Raw genomic sequence first — 18,807 nt, 5'->3', positions numbered from 1 at the left:
GCTGTGTGCTGACTCTCAAGTGTCGTGACACCTGTGCCTACACACACACGACACACTATAAATATATGTGTCGTGTTTTTGTCTGTGCCCATGAAGGCCAGAAGAGAGTATCAGATCCTCTGGAACTGGAGTTAGACAGTCGTGGGTTACTGTAAGGGTGCTAGAAACCAAAGCCAAGTTGTACAAGAGCAGGAATTACTCAAACACTGGACTCTCCACAACACCTAAATGTATTTCTTTGGGTGTTTGTTTTGAGACAGGGTCTCTATGTACATCAAGCTGTCTTGAAAGTCATTATGTAGTTCAAGCTGCCTGCCTCTGCCTCCCAAGTAGTGGGAGTATACATCACCACATATGGCTAAAAGTGATTTTACTGTGGTCTTGGGGATTGAGCATGAGTTTGTGTGTGCTAGGCAAGCCCTCTAGCCCCGTCTTAGTTTGTAGAGCTGAACATGAACACAGTAATTCTTAGAAAAGAAAGCCTTTGTTCCTTACAGTTTCAGAGGTTTAGTCCATTGTCATAGCTGGGAGCATGGTGGCACACAGCAGACATCATGCTGGGGAAGGAGTTGAGAGTTGGGAATCAGCAGACAGCAAGAAGAGAGCCATTGGTCTTGGAATGAGCTTTCTGAAAGACCGTTTTCAATGCCCACCCTCAGTAACACTTCCTCCAACACAGTCATGCCTCCTAATCTTTAAATAGCACTGTTCCCTGGTGACAAAGCATCCAAATCCATGAGCCTATGGGGCCATTCTCTTACAGACCACCTCAACCTGTGAGCTACATCCCAGCCTGTAATCATTATTTCTAAGATGCACTTGTTCTTGGCTGTGAGTAGAATACCTGGTGAACCATCTTGGTTTGCAGAAGTTGAAGCGTGTGCTGCAGGGTAGGGCACTCATTCTTTCTAAAAGAAGCTCTTGGGAAGGAGGAGTGAGGCACTGATAGAGTGGGCATCTGCCTGCCCCTTGCCCTCTTCATGCTGACATCTCCTGTGTTGCAGAGGAAGGTGCCCAAGTATTGCGGTTAAATAAGGATCAGGATAAACAAATGGGCCGAATAGATGTTTTCAGGGAGAAATAACTTACAACCTAGACAGATGAACACCAGCAAGTTCCACCGGATGCTCTCTTCTCCAAGACCTGCCAGCCAGAGAGCATTCCCTGGCTCCTCCTCAGACCTCTTGACACAGGTCCCTGGCTCCATCCCCCAATGGGCGTGGCCAGTGACACAAGGAGACAAAGTGAATATCCCACTACAATTCCCCTTTTAGTCTAAAGAAAAGATTTAGGCTTGATACAAAACTATATACAAAAGAGTGAATAATAAGTGTGCTCTAAGAAAAGGAAAATCGAGAACAAAACAACCTACATATCTAGTCCTAGGGTGAAGGCATAACGGAGTTTACAATAGAGTTGTCCTAAGCTGGAAAATGTAAGTCTAGTACTGTAAAATCTATAAGTTTCATGAGAATGGCATACAATTCTGCCTTTTGTACAGAATTGTAAGGGCTTTGAACCACTTTACTAATTTTGCCTGATTATATCCTGCCTTACCTGATTTGTTTGCGTCAGTGTAGAATGTAGGAACTCCAGAAATAGGTGTTTTTCTTACACGTGGAAGGGTCCAAATCGTTTTCTTTATGAATTTGATCCTTTCACTTTTGGGATAATTGTTGCTAATCATTCCCAAAAAATTACTGCATGCTCTCTGCCAATATTCATTATCTTTCCATAAGGAGGAAATTTCCTCATTAGTTAAAGGTATTATAATTTCTGCTGGGTCCCTTCCTGTTAACTGACGAAGTCTCAGTTTACCTTTAATCAAGTCAGAGACCTACATATGTTTTTAGTTTTTTATTCTGTTTATGTGGTAGGAATATCCATTCTAATATGATATCGTCTCTCTGCATCAAAATCCCTGAAGGATATTCTCTAGATGGTAATATAACCAGAATACAGTCTAGGTTTGGATCCGCACGGTCCACATGTGCTTCTAGTAGCCTCTTTTTTACCCATTCTAATTCCTTTTCAGCTTCAGCTGATAGTATTCGTGGACTATTCAAGTCCTTGTCTCCTTTTAGGGCCATTTTCAAGTTTTTCAAATCATGCCCTTCTACTCCAATAATGGTTTGCAGTTGAGAAATCTCTCCTAGTAATTTTTGAAGATCATTAAGAGTCTGGTAGCGATCTCTCCTGATCTGTACTTTTTGTGGTCTAATTTTCTGTAGACCTATTTTATATCCTAAGTAGTTGATAAACTCTCCTTTTTGTATTTTTTCAGGTGCAATTTGTAATCCCCAGCGAGGTAAAACTTCCTTTACTTTCTCAAACATTTTTTCTAATATTTCCCCTTTAGAGTCAGCTAACAATATGTCATCCATGTAATGATAGATTATGGATTGTGGAAACTGTTTACGAATTATTTCTAGCGGTTTTTTTTTGTGCAAAATATTGGCACAAGGTGGGACTATTTAGCATTCCCTGTGGCAAAACCTTCCATTGATATCTTTTCACCGGTTGAGAATTATTGTAATTAGGTACCATGAAGGCAAATTTCTCTTTATCTTGTTCTTGTAAAGGTATAGTGAAGAAGCAATCCTTTAAATCAATAACTATAATAGGCCATTCTTTAGGTATCAAAGAAGGCAAGGGCATTCCAGGCTGTAGAGAGCCCATTGACTGGATAAATTTATTGTAAGGTCTGTAAGCATTCTCCATTTACCAGCTTTCTTTTTTATAACAAATACAGGAGAATTCCAAGGGCTGGTTGATTCCTCAGTATGTCCAACATTTAGCTGTTCCTGAACCAGGCTTTCTAAAGCTTCTAACTTCTCAGAGGTCATAGGCCATTGTCCTACCTAGACAATGTTAGCCATTTTAAAGGTAGGGCTTTTGGTTCCTCTGTTTGTTCAGCACTTGTATTCTGTTTTTGTACAGCCTGGGTATTTGGTATCTGTCTTGTATAGTACTTTATAATATTTTTTCCACAATCATGAGGTCGTTTATGGTTCCTATCTAATACTGGAGGAATGTTAATCTGTGTATTCCATTGCTGTAATAGATCACGACCCCATAAATTTATTACTACATCAGCCACATATGGTCTCAACCTTCCTCTCTGTCCTTCTGGTCCTATACATTCAATCCATCTCGTGCTCTGTTTTACCCTAAGAATTGAACATTTACCTTGTGCAGGGGTCATCTTCGAGGCCAAGATTTATTAGTTATGATAGTTACATCTGCCCCTGTGTTGTGTCCCATCAAACAGTCTGTTATTCATCTTAACTATCAATCTAGGCCTTTGACTATTTATATAGGTTTGCCAAAATATACTTTTTTTTTTTTTTATTTCCTTCTGTCATGCTTGATCCAACTTCCGTCACTAGTTTGTCGTCCAGAGCGGTATGAGTTTTTATAATAGGCACAGAATTTTCTAATTTCCTGTGGGAGATTGTCTTCCACTGTGACTGGGAATGTTCGGACCACCTGTGACGTGGGGGGCCTTCGAGAGCCCCCCCCCAAGGAGTTTCCCGATGGTAAAGGGTTTCCTTGCTTGTCTCTGGTCGATCTACACTCATTTGTCCAGTGTCTGCCTTTGCCACACCTTCTACATAACCCAGGAGGCTGAGGCCTTCTGTTCGATTCATTCCTGGGAGTGTTATTTCTAGGGAAGCTTTGCCTACAATTTCTTTTTTAGATGTCCTATCTTACCACAGTTACAACATCTGACATGTTGATATCTCTTCAAACCTTTGGAGATGGCTTCTCCTACCCAAGCTTCTAAGTCACCATAGTAAGGAACTCTGTTATCTTGATATCTTCTCTGACCTTTAGATATGGCTTCTCCTACCCATGCTTCAGTCTTATTGTCATTATACTCAATGTTGCCTGTATATAGGACCCATTCATCCAAGGGTGCTGATCGCATTTTTAAAGGCCAAAGCACCTGTTTGCATTGAGGATTCACATTCTCATAAGCTAAAGATTGTATGAGTATTCTCCTAGAATCTATGTCTGCTACCTCTAATTGTACTGCCCTAGATAATCTTTCTAGAAGCACACTAAAGCATTCTCTAGGTCCTTGCTTTATCTTGGTATAGGGTTCTATCCTCTCCCCTAATTCATGAACCTTATCCCAAGCATTCAAAGCTGCTGTACTGCATAGAGACAAGATGTGTTCATCATAGGCAGCTTGGGTTTCTGGGTCAGCATAGAGACCCTCACCAAGGATTTTATCTTGGGAAGCTTTATAACCTTTCTTTAAGCCCTGTATTTCAAGAACTTTTGCTTCCTTTCTCCAGAAAGCCCTCCATTCTAATTGAGAGGAGTTTTCAAGGACAGCTGATATTAATTGATCTCAATCCTTAGGGGTTACCTTGTTATTCCTCACCCATGACTCTATTAATTGCTTCACATATGGTGAGTGCATGCCATAGGAGACTATGCTTCCTTTACACTTTTTAAAACTTTCATACTTATTGGTTCCCACTGATATGCAATGGCACCTTTTGGGTGTTTTTTAATTGTTGGTTTTTCAGTAACAGGTACACGGGAAGCCACAGGAGAGGACACAATGACCTTAAGCAGGTCTCCCCTGACCCTGAAAGATGTAGGAAATTTTAAATCTCTCTTATGCCCTATTACCTGTACCTTTTCTTTTGGTTTATTAGACCGACCGTCTTCTAAGGTCTGCATCTATTCATTGTTTTTCTCAGTGTTTGAACTTGTTGAATCACAGAATTTTCCAAAGACTTAATTGAATCAGTCAGTTAGTTTTTTCCAACTATGAGTGATTTCATGTATTTAATATTCTCATCCATAGATATTATCTGAATGGTATGTAAACTGCCTTCCAGAAACAATGTTCTATCTGCTAGCTTGGCATTATCCTCAGACATGGAAGAGATTCTATCATCTAGTCTTTCTATCTGATGTTCCAGTTTTTTAAACTTATTAGTAGCGTCCTCCAACCAGGAATGGGCTGTTTCTGCTAGCGTGTTAATGCATTGCATTGTTTCTGTTCTGGTTATTGAGGCATCGGACATGGAACAAACTCTGTTTCCTACTTGGTCATTTTTATGTTCCATGTTTTGTATTCTACCTGTCAGCTCTCTATTGCCATCTTCAATATTTTGAATCTTTGTTACTAAGTCTCCTATGGTTTGTACAAGTTCCTTATTGTTTGCTGTAATCTCAAACCATTTCTTTAAGAATATCATGTTAATGATGAAACTCATTGCTATTACAAAATAAATGTACATATTGGTTCAGTCATAATTTTCTTCTGCTAAAATTCCTTCTATATATGAAGTAAAATAATTCCTAAAGTCCTGCATTGTAAAAGTATCTGCCATAGGTATGGAACAGTTGATCTCAGATATTATATCAGCTTAAATTGCAAAGGATGTTACAATTACCTTAGGTGTAATTCTGCTGTCCTGGAACTTTGATGCTTTTAGTTGAAGATCTCAGCTTGTGGTAGTTACGCCTGGAGGTGTACCACCAAATAGTGTCCGGCAGTGTACCGCCAAATAGCGTCTGGCAGCAGATGATCCTTCTGATCCCGGTCCCTGTAGAATAGCTCTTAACAAACTATGACAAGCTAAATTTTGTTAGACAAATGAGTAAAAGGAGCCTTGTGGAATTGCTGGGACCACAGGGCTAACCGCAGGAAACGCACAAGCAGGGCTGGTGCCAAGCGGCTCTATGCGAATACAAAGTGGGGAAATGGGCAAAAATTGAAAAGTAGTGAGTGCCTTCTCAGGCCCACTGTGGAGGCAAAGGAGTTGTAGGGCAGAGGCAGATGTCCCAAAGCTGTGGTGAGTCTACCTGGTTAGGCAAGGGACCTTGCCGCCTGGGTGAAACCCAGGTCCCGTGAAAATCCTGATCCCGATTCTGACACCAGATATTGCGGTTAAATAAGGATCAGGATAAACAAATAGGCCGAATAGATGTTTATTCAGGGAGAAATAACTTAGAATCTAGACAGATGAACACCAGCAAGTTCCAGATGCTCTCCTGTCCATGACCCACCATCCAGAGAGCATTCCTGGCTCCTCCTCAGACTTCCTTCCACAGGTCACTTCTGTCCCTGGCTCCACCCCAATGGGCGTGGTCAGTGCCACAGAAGGAGACAAAGTGAATATCCCACTACACCCAAGAATCAGGAATAGGTATGTTTAAGCAGTGCCAATAGCACCCTCTCCCTAAATTGCACAGACCACAGGAACTGGCAACTTAACTGCCCCTGCAGTTCAGGAAGAGGAGAAAGGTGGTTGCCTTGTTTGTGGTGGGCATGAAGGAATGTCAAGTAGGCAATGCCCAGCAGGAAGGGTGTGGCCAATTTAGGGCCAGGGAGAAGCAGTGGGCATCAGGAAATGGTTTCTAGGTAGAGGAAACGGTCTAGGATTTAGTCAGCTAGTGACCTGGATCCACTCTACCCTCTCAGCTGCTGGGATCCAGTCTGGCTCAAAGGGTCCAGGGTGAGTTAATCCAACAAAGTAACAATGCACTCTCTCTATCTTCAGCCTTATGTGCCAGGATAAAGGCTCCTGCCCTGCGGGCCCAGGGCTTATCAACAGTGGCAACTGGAGTTTTCCCTGTCTGGGTGGCCAGGTCAAAAATAAAATAGGCTGAGTTCTAGACTGTATTAATAAATAAATAGTGTGTGCTTGTTTTTATACCACGTCATGGTTTTGTGCAAGGGCTGAGAGTCATGCCCAACCCTTAGTCTCGTAAGGTAGGAACCTTATCTCTGTGCTCTGGGCTGCCACAGCTTAGTCAACTAAGACAGCTTTCTGTGTGCTACTCTGTCTCTAGCATCCATTAGTCAGTTGCTTCCTGGAGGAGTCACATCCTAGTCAAATAAAAACTAACTTGTTATCCTTTTCTGGCTCAGGTTTTTGGTGAGCCCAGCCTGGGAGCAGAGCAAGTATCCATCCCAAAGAGGGAAATAGCCCTCCAAGATGCACACCTGATAAAAAGACCCTTTGGAAACCCTAGTCTGTAGTGATGGGAATAACTCATTTATTCTGATGAAAAACACTCATGTCCCTTGGTGTAATCTTTTTTGGGAAGGGGTACATTGCTTTCAGGGGATGTAGAGTGCCCCGAAATCACCCAATTTGATAAGAGGAACAATGTCCTTGGGGTCAGCATCTGCTCCTGCTTTCCAGGAATGCTTTACCCAAGGTCACCAGTGACTGCCAGAACTTTTAGTCACCCTCAGTGACTTCAGTCTGTCTTTAGGATAAAGTTTAGGCCACAGTGAAGACCTAACACCTTTGTTTCTTCGCTTTGCCCTCACCTGTCCCCCCACCATCCGGAGTCACATGCAGCTCTCCAAACAGGACAAAAAGCAGGCTTCCTCTGCATCTGCCCCTGCCACCTCGCCCCCGCCCCCCCCCCCCCGACATCTTCTTCCTAGCTACCTCCTGTTCCTTCCTTGGGTGATAGAAATCATTACATTCCCTAGAAAACTTTCAGATGGTGACAATAAGGTGCCTCTGTACTGTGCCTCATCTCCCTCGGTCGCACACCGGCTGTCCACCAGCACAGCTTCTGTGCTTAGTGACAGATAAATGAGTGACTAAACCTTTGTGTGTTGGGTAGGAAAGCAGTTTACACTTCCCAAGCACAAAACCTCCCTCAGGACCCTCTCTTGGCACTAGCATGATGGGAAGGCAGGGAGCAAGCACACATCTGGTCAGACTAGGCGTTTAGAGGGGCGTGTGTAATAGATCAATCTCGTTGACTGTAAAGGTGCTTTTTCTCTCTGTGCAGAGGTGGATGTACAGGGTTTGGAAGTGGGTGGGAGCATCCTGGCAGGCCTTTCCTCCCTTCTCGTTCATCCATGAAGGGTCCTGCAGCAAAGAGCTGGTCCAGCCACTTCCAGACAGAGAAACCCTGTCTCGAAAAAAAACAAAAAAACAAAACAAACAACAACAAAAAAAACCAGTGTTCTGCATGCATGTATACCTGTACACCAGAAGAGGGCACCAGATCTCATTATCGATGGTTGTGAGCCATCATATGGTTCCAGGTAATTGAACTCAGGACATCTGAAAAAGTAGCCAGTTCTCTTAAGCCCTGCACCATCTCTCCAGCCCCCTCGCCTCTCTTCTTCCTTTTGTCTCTTCCCTGTTTTGTCTGTCTGTCTGCTTTCCTGCCTCTCATGCCCCCACTGTGATCCAGCCTTTCCCTCTTCCCCCTTCCCTAATAAACCTCTTGCTTGCTGAGTGGCAAACCTGGGCAGGGCCCACTGAAAGGTACCCCCTTCATCTTTCTTTTTTATCCTTACACCTAGGCCAATCATGTATCCATGATGAAGCCATGGACCCCAAGGTGAGCTCCCCCAGAACAGCTCTAAGCATGCTGGCTAGAGTTGTTGAACCTGAATACAGGGCCTGGTCCTGGTTTCAAGGACTGAGCTCAGGGACATCTTAGGTTAGTCTACACAGGAACTGGCCAACGATAGCAGGCACAGAGACTGGAAATAGCGTATGAATGGGAGGGTTGTGGTGGGAGTGGGGAAGGGCGTAATGAGTAAAGTGTTGATGGGGGAGGCTGCAAGGGGGGACAACGTGGATGCAGTCAAGCAGGAATTAGCCAAGCAAGGATTAAAAAGGGCTAACAATAAAGGTCTGGGGACCGGAAACTGGGGAGTGGTGTGCTGGGAGTATGGTGGTGGTAGAGAGCTGGAAAGCTCAGGGTAACTGTGGCAAGCCTAAGTTCTGACTCATCTGACTTAATCGAAATGCATTCAGGGAGAGTCAAAAGCCAGTCCTAGGGTACTTTGCCGAGTGCTCTATCTTTGTGTCCGGTTTTTCTGCTTCCAAGACCACTCCCACCTTGCCAGCTACTACCCTTTGCTGCTGGGTTAGTCTATTCCAGCATTTTGGGCGCATGAAATTCTAGGGACGCCTAATCTCAGGCCTTTGAGAGCTTTAGAACAGAAAGGAAATGATGTCTTATTCCATGGACAGCACCTGAGGAAGGGGCTGTTGGGAAAATCGCGATGGTCTCTCTGTCATTCCTCTTTCGGTTCCCGACTACTCCATGAATCTCAAGCCCCACCCTCATCCCCCCTACTTGGTTGTACCCAGAATAACACTGCATACAGAGCCCTTTGCACAGTACCCCCCTTTTAAAACTCCCTTAAATACTCATGGATAGTGTGAATGCCTCAAGGATGCCCCTTGGACACCGGGGCAGAACCGGAGATCAGCGTCCACTCCCCAGTGTTCAGCTGCAGCATCCTCGGGATTGACAGCGTGATGGCGCCCGGGTCCCCTACGACACTGGAACGCTGGGGACTGATCCAGGAGGGCACCGTCTCCGGCTGTGCAGTCCCTTCACTCTGTCTTCTCCCAGGTCACAATTTGGGGCACTATTTCTCGATGGAATGAATCAACACCAGCAACAAAAACAGTCACAGATTCAGATCAGACTGGGGCCCTGGCGACAGCAGCAGGTGGTGCTACGGAGCTCGGAGTTTGGCTCGGCTCAGCCGTGTTCAGATCACCTCCTAGAACTCCATTTTGCTAGCGCGACCCTGGATCCCAGCCCCACAGACTCTGGAAGGTTGGGCGGCTGGAGACGCGGACAAAAGCCTTTCCGGAAAGGATCACAGTTCCACAGGCTTTTCCTTCTAGGCCCAGGTTCTCAGGTTTTCTTAGGACCGCCCTCCAGAGTTCATTAATCAGAGTTTCATCTGTGAAATGGTGATGACAATCTTGTGTAAAGCTCTTACCTCTGTGCCTCTAGAGGCTCTCGATTTTTTTTTTTTTTTAAGTCCTGGGGTGCTGGCACCCTTGATGACTTAAAAGGTAAGAAAAATAACCATTTGCTCCCCTTTACCCTAGTGGGTGGGCTGGAAAGTGTGGGTGTGTTAGCTGGGAACTGCCTTCTTTCTCCCACACGTTTGAAGCTTGCCTGGGTCGGGAAAAATCCCTTGGTCCACCTTAAAAGCCAACAGCTTTGTAGCTGGAGCCCACCCCCTGCCCCATCTGGAAGTCCTCCTGCTTGTGGGCCACCTTCACAAATCCCTTCTGGCTTTGTGGGGTCCTGAACAACTCCAGTCCTTTGCATCCTTTTCAATAATTGCCCATACAATGAATTAAGCAATGTTTTTGATTAAGGGGTCCTAGAGGACCCCCTGCTCACAGGCTTTTAGTCTAGCAAGAGGTATGCTTCAGTTGGTAACTACAATAGGAAACTCAACTAATTTGCTAGAGGACTCATTCAACCATTCATCCATGCACCCACTTTTAATATTTTTTTAGATTTATGTTTATGAGTGTTTTACCGGAATGTGTGTCTGGGCAACACATGTGTATGCCTGGTGACCACAAAGGTGTATTGGGTCCCGTGGAACTGGAGTTATGAGGTTGTGAGCCACCAGGTGGGTGTTAGGAATCAAGCCTGGGTCCTGTGCACAAGTAACAAATGCTCTGAACCACTGAGTGAACTATCCATCTCTCCAGTTCCCTTTGAATAATTTTTAATTTCTTACTGATATATTTGTGATAATGCTAAGTCTAGATAACAAGGATAAAAACATAATACACAAAATTGTCCAATGAATAAATGTGCTAAGGAATCGATTATACAGTTCTCAGAGGAAGAAATACAAGTGGCCCATAAATTTGAGGTGTTCAACATATTTGACCATTGGGGAAATACAAATTAAAAATATATTGATCTAGGCTGGGTGGGTGGCGGTGCACACCTTCAATCTCAGCAGAGGCAGGCAGATCTTGTCTACAGAGTAAGTTCTAGGACAGCCAGGGCTACACAGAGAAACTCCGTTTTGAAAAACAAGCAAAAATACATCGAGATCCTGGTAGAGGTGGCTCAGTGAGCAAAATCACTTCTGCCAAGCATTGCCACCTGAGTTCAGATCCTCAGCACTAAAGGGCTAGGGGAACCAGTCACATTGTAGCTCATTGGTCAGCCAGAGACCCTGAGTCACCTCATACTAACAAACACACACCACATGCAAATACACTGAGATTCCCTCTTGCCTGGCTATCATAAAGAAAAAAAAAAAAAAAAAACAATCGGGTCCTGAGAGACAGCTGAGCAGTTTAGAGCAGTTTTTGCTCTTGCCGAGGACCTGGGTTGGATCCCCAGCACCCACGTGGGGCTACCTAATGATCTTCTGTAACTCCATTTCCAGGGGATCTGATGTCCTCTTCTGGCCTCCTTCAACACTGCACATATGTGGTGTGCATACATATCAGATAGGCAAAACACTTATATGCATAAAATTAAAATCAATAAATTGCTGGGTGGTGGTGACACACGCCTTTAATCCCAGCACTTGAGAGGCAGAAGCAAGAGGATCGCTGTGAGTTCAAGGCCACCCTGGTCTACAGAGTGAGTTTCAGGACAGGCTCCAAAGCTATACAGAGAAACCCTGTCTTGAAAAACAAACAAAACAAAAACCTCCAAAGAAGAAAGAGAGAGAGAGAGAGAGGACACTGGTGAGTGCAGGTGGAAATGTGAGCTGGTACAGCCATCAGCCATCGTAGGAACCATCATGGAGGTTCCTTACAAAGCTAAAATGGGGCTGGGTGGTGGTGTTGCACGCTGTTAGTCCCAGCACTAGGGAGGCAGAGGCAGGTGAATCTCTGTGAGTTCGAGACCAGCCTGATCTACAAGAGCTAGTTTCAGGACACCCTCCAAAGCCAGAGAAACCCTTTCTCAAAAACAAAATAAAACAAACAAAAAGCTAAAATGGGATGCTGGCGAGGTGAGTCAGCCATTAAGACTGTTTGTTGCTCTTTCAGGATTCTTGTTTGTCTTTTTGTTTTGTGTAGCCCTGGCTGTCCTGGAATTCACTATGCAAACCAGGCTAGCCCAGAACTCAGAGATCTACCTGCCTCTGTCTCCCAAATGCTTGTTTTAAAGCTGGGTTCGATTCTGAACACCTAAATGGTAGCTCATACCATCTATATGTAACTCCAGTGCCAGGAAATCCAACATTCTCTTCTGGCTTTTATGTACCAGGGATGCCCACAGTGCATACACATACATTCAGGCAAAACACCTATACACATAAAGTAAAAAAATTACAACCCCCCAAAAAACCCTAAAAATAGAACCACTGTTGTGACCTGGCTGTGCTATCCTGGGTTCTAAATCAGTAGATGAGGGGGATACCTGCACATCCAACCCCCACCCCACATACTTGTCAGGTCCAAAAGAAATGGTTAACTGTGCTACCTATTAGCATACCAAACACATGCTGGCCTCCAGGCTCTCGGCATGGAAATAACCTGTTACAGAGTCCATGCTGACATCCTGGCTCTTCTCAGTTTTTCTCACCGGGCCACCTTAAATTTCTCCACTCCAGCTCGTGGTTTCCCTTTCACAGCTTCAGCATTCCTGTCCAACCCTGCCCTTTCAACCACCTGCCCTCTTGGTCCTCTTTCACCTGGGCTCGTGGTCCTCCTCTCTCTCCTCCCTCCCCCATCACCACCCAGTCCATTCTGCCAGCCATGTTCAGTTCACTACTTTCTCTACCTGTTCTGGACTCTTCCGGATGCCTCTGGCTGTACTCTCCCTCTTAGCCACAATAAAAATCGTCCCCTCAACCATAACTTGGAGTAGTCACGTCCTCACTTTATACAATAATGCTTACTGTTGCAATGTTATTGTTGTATTAGTCAAGGTATAGAACCATCCTAGAGCTTCATCAGCAGGCAAGCAGATGGGGAAAGTGTGGTAAATAGACACAATAGGATTTTACTTAGTTATAAAGAGAATAAAGTTGCAGCGTTTTCTGGAAAATTGATGCAACTGGAGATCATTCTGCTAAGACATACTGAGACAAATGTTGCATGTTTTCTCTCATATGTGGGATCTAGGTTTAAATTCATACACATATATAGGATGTGACAGCAGAAAGGGACTGAAAAAGAAAGAAGAGGAGTAAATAGAGGAGAGAATAAGAGAGTGGGGGCCGGGGAGAAGGCTCAGCTGCTCAGTAACATAAATGCAGAGCTGGAGCTTCCCTCTGAAAGCAGCCAGGCGTGGAACAGTTCAGAGTACAGCTGGGTTTGGTGCTCACACCTGTATGCCCAACACTTAGGAGGCTCACAGAGCATGAGGCCAGCTTTGGCTGCACACTGAGACCTGTGGAAACCAAAACCCAGAAGAAGACAGGCTGTGAAATACCAGACCAGCAAAAGCTTCAAGCCTGGGTGTTTGATAGACATTCGGATTAGTCTCCACCCCCTACTGTCATACTGAATCTGAAACTGGTGAAGGGGTGGCCATCTGTTGTAGCACATGACTTTTTCCCCAGGTGACTCTGACACACAGAGGCTAGGAAGTATACAAAGTGGCAAAATACATTTCTGTTGTCAGAAATGAGAGCAGGGCATGCTCAAGCTCTGGAAAAGGAAGCAGTTGCCAGGCAGCGGCAGGAGGATCCCTGTGAGTCTGAAGTCAGTTTGTGCTACAGAATAAATTTCCAGGTCAGCTTAGGGTGAAATCCTGCTTAAAAAAGAAAAATTACAATCTCTAATATATGTATAATATATACAAATTATATATAAATATAATATACACACACATATATGTACATAATATATACATACATATAGATACATGTGTGTGTGTGTGTGTGTCAGGCATGGTGACTCACGCTTTAAAGCTAGCATTCAGGAGGCAGAGACAGGAGGATCTCTGAGAGTTTGGGGCCAGCCTGGTCTACAGAGTGAGTCCTGGGACAGCCAAGACTACAAACAAAACCCTGTCTCAAGACAAAAACAAAAAAGGTGTGTGTGTGTGTGTGTGTGTGTGTGTGTGTGGCAGCCGGGCAGCACTGACCCACACACCTTTGGGAGGCAAAGGTAGGCAAAGTTCTGTGATTTGAAGGCTAGCCTGGTCTATATAGTGAGTTCTAGGGCAGTTATGGCTACATTTGAGATGAGAGACGGAGGGAAGGAGGGAGGGAGGGAGGAAGGGAGGGAGAGAGGGAGGGAGAGATTGATTGAATGAAACTTTGGGAATGGCAAGGGGGCAGCTGGCTACAAGTTCTTCTACAGGGCTGCCCTTCAGCTATGGGCTGCTCCTTCAGCTGCTGGAAGGTTTTCAGTGATTCCCAACAGAACCTAAGGTTCCTTAGAGTAAAGCTTGGAATCATGGACCTGTCCCAACAGAGGCTCAGAGAAGTGGAGAGCTATCCTAAGTCCAATCACGGCAGCACCAGTGTTGAGCCCCCCCCCCCAGGCCAGACCCCATTCCCTGCAGAAGAGCAGGGATCTAGTCAGCCCCCTCTCCCTCTTGACTCCCTTGACTTGGGTCTTGGGAGGAGGGCCAAGTCGGATGATGCTTTTCTTATCCTGCTGCAACTTCCTTTCTGGGAACCGGGAACAGATTCTGGGCAAAGACAATAAAATTCATCCAAAGGGCTTCTCCTGCCCCCAGCCGGATGGGCATCACGTGGCCCCCAGTTATCAGGCCAGGAAAATTCCATCCCTTGCACACTTAGCCTCACACACCCATCTGCTCACTTACCCTGGCACACCCAGCCTCCCTTACCCACCATCTGCGTTCGCCTCCACACACTCCTGGCATACTCGGTTCACTCTCAGCCTCTTACACCTTTCCTGTGACCTTTCCCTCACTGCCACATTGACCGCCACAGACCTACCATGTCCCTAGAGCCACTGAAGTTCCAGGCCGTGGGCGAGGATGAAGAGGATGAGGAGGAGAGCTTAGACTCTGTGAAGGCACTGACAGCCAAGCTTCAATTGCAGACCCGAAGACCTTCCTATCTGGAGTGGACCGCCAGGGTCCAGAACCCCGCCTGGTGCAGAGTCCACGCCAGACCTGAGCCGGGGAGACCTGGAACCATTTGTGGCTTTGACTCCATGGATTCCGCGCTTGAATGGCTCAGGAGGGAGCTGGTGAGTCCATTGGGCTGGATAGACTTTGAGCCAGTCTTCTGTGGGTCTGGGAGGAGGTGAGAACGGACTACTCTCCAAAGCAATTCTCCTTTGCTGTGCTCTAGGACCGAGGAGCCAGGAATCCAGGTGTGTTTTATTTATGAAGCCAACTCTGGTTTAATAGACCCTGGAGCAGCAGTTCTCAACCTGTGGGTCGCGACCCCTTGGGGAGGGGTCGAATAACCCTTTCACAAAGTCGCATATCAGATATCCTGCATATCAGATATATACATTATGATTCATAACACTAGCAAAATTACAGTTCTCACGTAACAATTAAAATAATTTCATGCTTGGGAGGGGGCACCACAACCTGAGGAACTGTATTAAAGGGTTGCAGCGTTAGCAAGTTTGAGAATCACTGTGTAGAGAGAAAAGATGGTCAAGGAAAAGTGGACTCTTAGGAGGAGAGTTAAACATTAGCTGTGCAAATCTATAAGGATGTCCAGTTCAGCTCAGCGAGACATCTTAGTTGATTTGTGATGGTGTACCAGATATCTGTATTTGCATACGAATGGGTCCTCGGCTTGTTTTGAGGACCATCAATCCCCAATCCGGAAACAAGATCTGAGAGATGGGGAAGGATGAAGTTAGGTGAGAAGGGGCTCTGAGAGCTGTTCTATGCAAAGTGTTCCCAGAAAGGGAACAATGGCTGGCGAGGCTGGTCTAGCACACTCTTGCCCCCTCTTGGTCACAGCAGGAGATGCGTGCTCAGGACCGGCAGCTGGCAGGGCAACTGCTGAGGTTGCGGGCACAGCTGCACCGACTGAAAGTGGACCACGCCTGTCACTTGCACCAGGAGCTGCTGAATGAGGCGGAGCTGGAGCTGGAGCTGGAGTCTGGGGCTGGCCTGGCTCTGGCCCCGCCACTGCGGCATCTGGGGCTCACACGCATGAACATCAGTGCCAGGCGCTTCACCCTATGCTGAGAGCACTTGGTGTCTCCGGGACTATCTGGGAAGAAGGAAGGGAGAGGTGCCCCAAATATCTTAATAATAAAAAAAAGCAATGCGCTGCACCCCCAAAGTTTCTGCAGTTCCTCACTGAGCCTGAGGGTGGTTGCTGCAGGTCTACCCAGTGTCACTGGGACTGAGGACTCCACAACAGAAGACAAGACTCTGCCTAGGGTGGGTGGCACCCAGGCTCCCCAACGGCTCCAGTTCTCTTTTTCCACCTTATCAAGTCGGAAGTGTGTGTGTGTGTGTGTGTGTGTGTGTGTGTGTGTGTGTGTGTGTCCAGAGAAGAGGTATTGGATTTGCTGGAGCTGGAGTTACAGGTTAATGTGAGCTGCTTGTTGTGGAAGCTGGCAAACGAACTCAGGTCTTGTGCAAAAGCAAGTGCTCTTGACTACAGAGCCTACCTCTTCAGCCCCTAAACTTAAAATCTTCTGTCTTTCATGGCAGGTGATTTAGGTAAACTGAGGGCGAGGAGGATGCAGAATCTGATAGTTCTCTGTTCAAAACCAACTCCCCTATCTCTATTAGAAGAGGGGGAGATCAAGCCAGCATGAAGGAACATGCCTTTAATCCCAGCACTCAGGGGACAGAGACTCTGATCTACAGAGTGAGTTCCAGGCCAGCCAGGGCGGTGGTGGTATGTGCAGGAGGATTTCTGAGTTTGAGGCCAGCCAGATCTACAGAGCAAGTTCCAGGACAGCTAGAGCTACACAAAAACTCTGTCTCAAAAACAAAATAACAACAAACAATAAAAAATCCAAAGCTAAATAGAAATAAGCTGCTAATTCTTACTCCACAGGCAGCTAGATATGCCTTACTTAGAGCACCCTTACTTCTCAGTACCAGCCCCCAGGCATGAGCTGGAGCCTGTGAAATGCTATGGTTCCTAAGTGAGGGTAGCTAAGCCCTGCACCGGGTCCTGGGGACACATCTGTCAGCTCTGTCGCTGGGGAGGGTTTTTGTTTTCTGCATGTCTCTCAGCCTTTGTTTCTGTGTTACTCTTGTTGTCTGACTTTCCTCCAACTCAGGCTTCCTCCCCACACCCCATTTCCTGTTCCCCCTTCCCTCTGCAGCCGAGGTACCTAACGCTTCGACTTCCACCTCACAAACCCCAACAATGCTCTGTGGGCTCCCCTCCCCCACTTGCTCACTCAGTGTAGCTCAGGAGGTGACACATTTACACTTTCCTTCCAGTGAGGTCAGGACCCATTCTTGGGCCTCATAGGGGCCATTTGGGGTTCCTCACATCACTGGTGACCTGGTCCTCTGCCTACCATGGGTACCATGCTCATTTTTGACCTGCCTGCTGCTTGTTACGAAGATCTTCAAGTCCTGCTGATGCCAGAATGTCTGCTGCCTGTCCCTGCTGCATGGGCAACATGCTTCCTCTGTCTTTACCTGTGGCAGGCTGTGCATTCCATTAAGGGTGTGGCTTTGCCTCTTCTTGAATTATCATCTTAGGCCATGTGGTCCTGCCCTCTGCCTGTTACTACTATAGTCTTCAATTAATCATCTATCTATCTATCTATCTATCTATCTATCTATCTATCTATCTATCTATATCAAGACAGGGTTTCTTTATGTAACCCTGGCTGTCCAGGTACTTTCTGTGCAGATTAGCATGGCCTGGAACTCACAGAGATCTGTCTGCTTCTGCCTCTCAAATGCTGGGATTAAAGCTGTGTGTCACCAAACCCTAGCCTGCCACTATAGTCTTAAGGACATGGGGTTTTCCTGTATTCTTCCTAAAACAGGCTGTATTCCTCCTTGACTGTAAGAGGCCTGCCCCATGACTGTTGTCCTGTGCCCCAAGATATGACATGGTCAATGCTGTCAGTGACTGTGGTTGCTGTTCACTGTAATACATGCAACCTTGTCTCCAACCACTTAACAGAGCTATTGTCTAGGCTTCAATTCTGAACAGAGATTTATTCTGCTGGCAGACTAAATTAAAGGCCACCACCTAGTCCTAGCATAGCGTGACTGTAGTGCCGTATTCCTTTGCTGTAAGCGGAGCTTACAGCTGCTGGCCTCTGCTCCTGAGGGCAAAGGCTCCCTTTGGGTCTCTTACCATGTGTATCTTGGAGGGCAGGAGGGCAGCTCCATCAAGCATCCTTTCTTGCCAGGTGTAATGACCCACTCCTTTGCACCAGGGAGACAGAGGCAAGCAGGATCTTTGTGAATTCAGGGTCACACTAGTCTGGTCTACATAGCAAGTTCCAGGCTAGTCAGGATTACACAATGAAACCATACATTAAAAAGAAAAAAAATCCTGGAATCCTGGACAGCTGACTGGAGGTCATGGGAGCTCACAGACTCTACACTGACAGCTGGGGAGTCTGCATGGGACCTAACTAGGCCATCTGCATGTGGGCCATAGTTATGTAGCTTGGTCTGTTTGAGAGGTCTGCGATAGTGCTACCAGGATCTATCCCTGGTGCATGAGCTGACTTTTTGGAGCCCATTCTCTATGGTAAAATGTCTTGCTCAACCTTGATGCAGTGTGGAGGGTCTTGGTCCTGCCTCAACTTAATGTGCCAGGCTTTGTTGACTCCCCACGGGATGCTGTACCCTTTCTGAGGAGTGAGTAGATAGGGCGTGGCTTGGGGGGATAAGTGGGAGGAGCAGAAGGAGGAGAGGGAGGGGAACTATGGTTGGTGTGTAAAATGAATAAAAAATTAAAAAATTTTTCTCCTTGGTCTATTATTATTTTGTTCTTTTGAGATAGCGACTTAAGTGATTCAGGCTGGCCTGAAACTCTGTGCGTAGCCAATACTCCCCCCACCTCCAGAGTGCTGGGATTATAGACTCTTGCCATCTTGCATGGATCTCCCTCCACTCAGCTTTCTCCCTCTAAATGCCACCCTCAGTATGAGTAGGGGCTGGCCT

The 18,807-nt window shown here is 46.1% G+C and overlaps 1 protein-coding gene across 2 annotated transcripts; it reads left to right on the top strand.

The window, feature by feature from the left end:
• Positions 1 to 14,405: 14,405 nt before the first annotated feature.
• Fam167b (family with sequence similarity 167 member B) lies at positions 14,406 to 15,959 on the top strand. Of its 2 annotated transcripts, none has more exons than XM_051188911.1 (2): positions 14,406 to 14,924; positions 15,664 to 15,959. In XM_051188911.1, the coding sequence occupies exons 1-2, from the start codon at positions 14,670 to 14,672 to the stop codon at positions 15,889 to 15,891; spliced, it is 483 nt and encodes a 160-aa protein (XP_051044868.1). In that variant the 5' UTR covers positions 14,406 to 14,669; the 3' UTR covers positions 15,892 to 15,959. The 2 variants fall into 2 exon arrangements, with proteins under 2 accessions (XP_051044868.1, XP_051044867.1); XM_051188910.1 differs by having other exon boundaries at positions 14,411 to 14,924; positions 15,661 to 15,959.
• The last annotated feature ends 2,848 nt before the right edge of the window (positions 15,960 to 18,807 follow it).

This window comes from Phodopus roborovskii, unplaced genomic scaffold (assembly GCF_943737965.1).
Source record: "Phodopus roborovskii unplaced genomic scaffold, PHOROB, whole genome shotgun sequence".
In the NCBI taxonomy this organism is placed as follows: domain Eukaryota; kingdom Metazoa; phylum Chordata; class Mammalia; order Rodentia; family Cricetidae; genus Phodopus; species Phodopus roborovskii.
The sequence above is the reverse complement of the archived record's forward strand: the minus strand, read 5'-3'. Positions and strand labels throughout refer to the sequence as shown.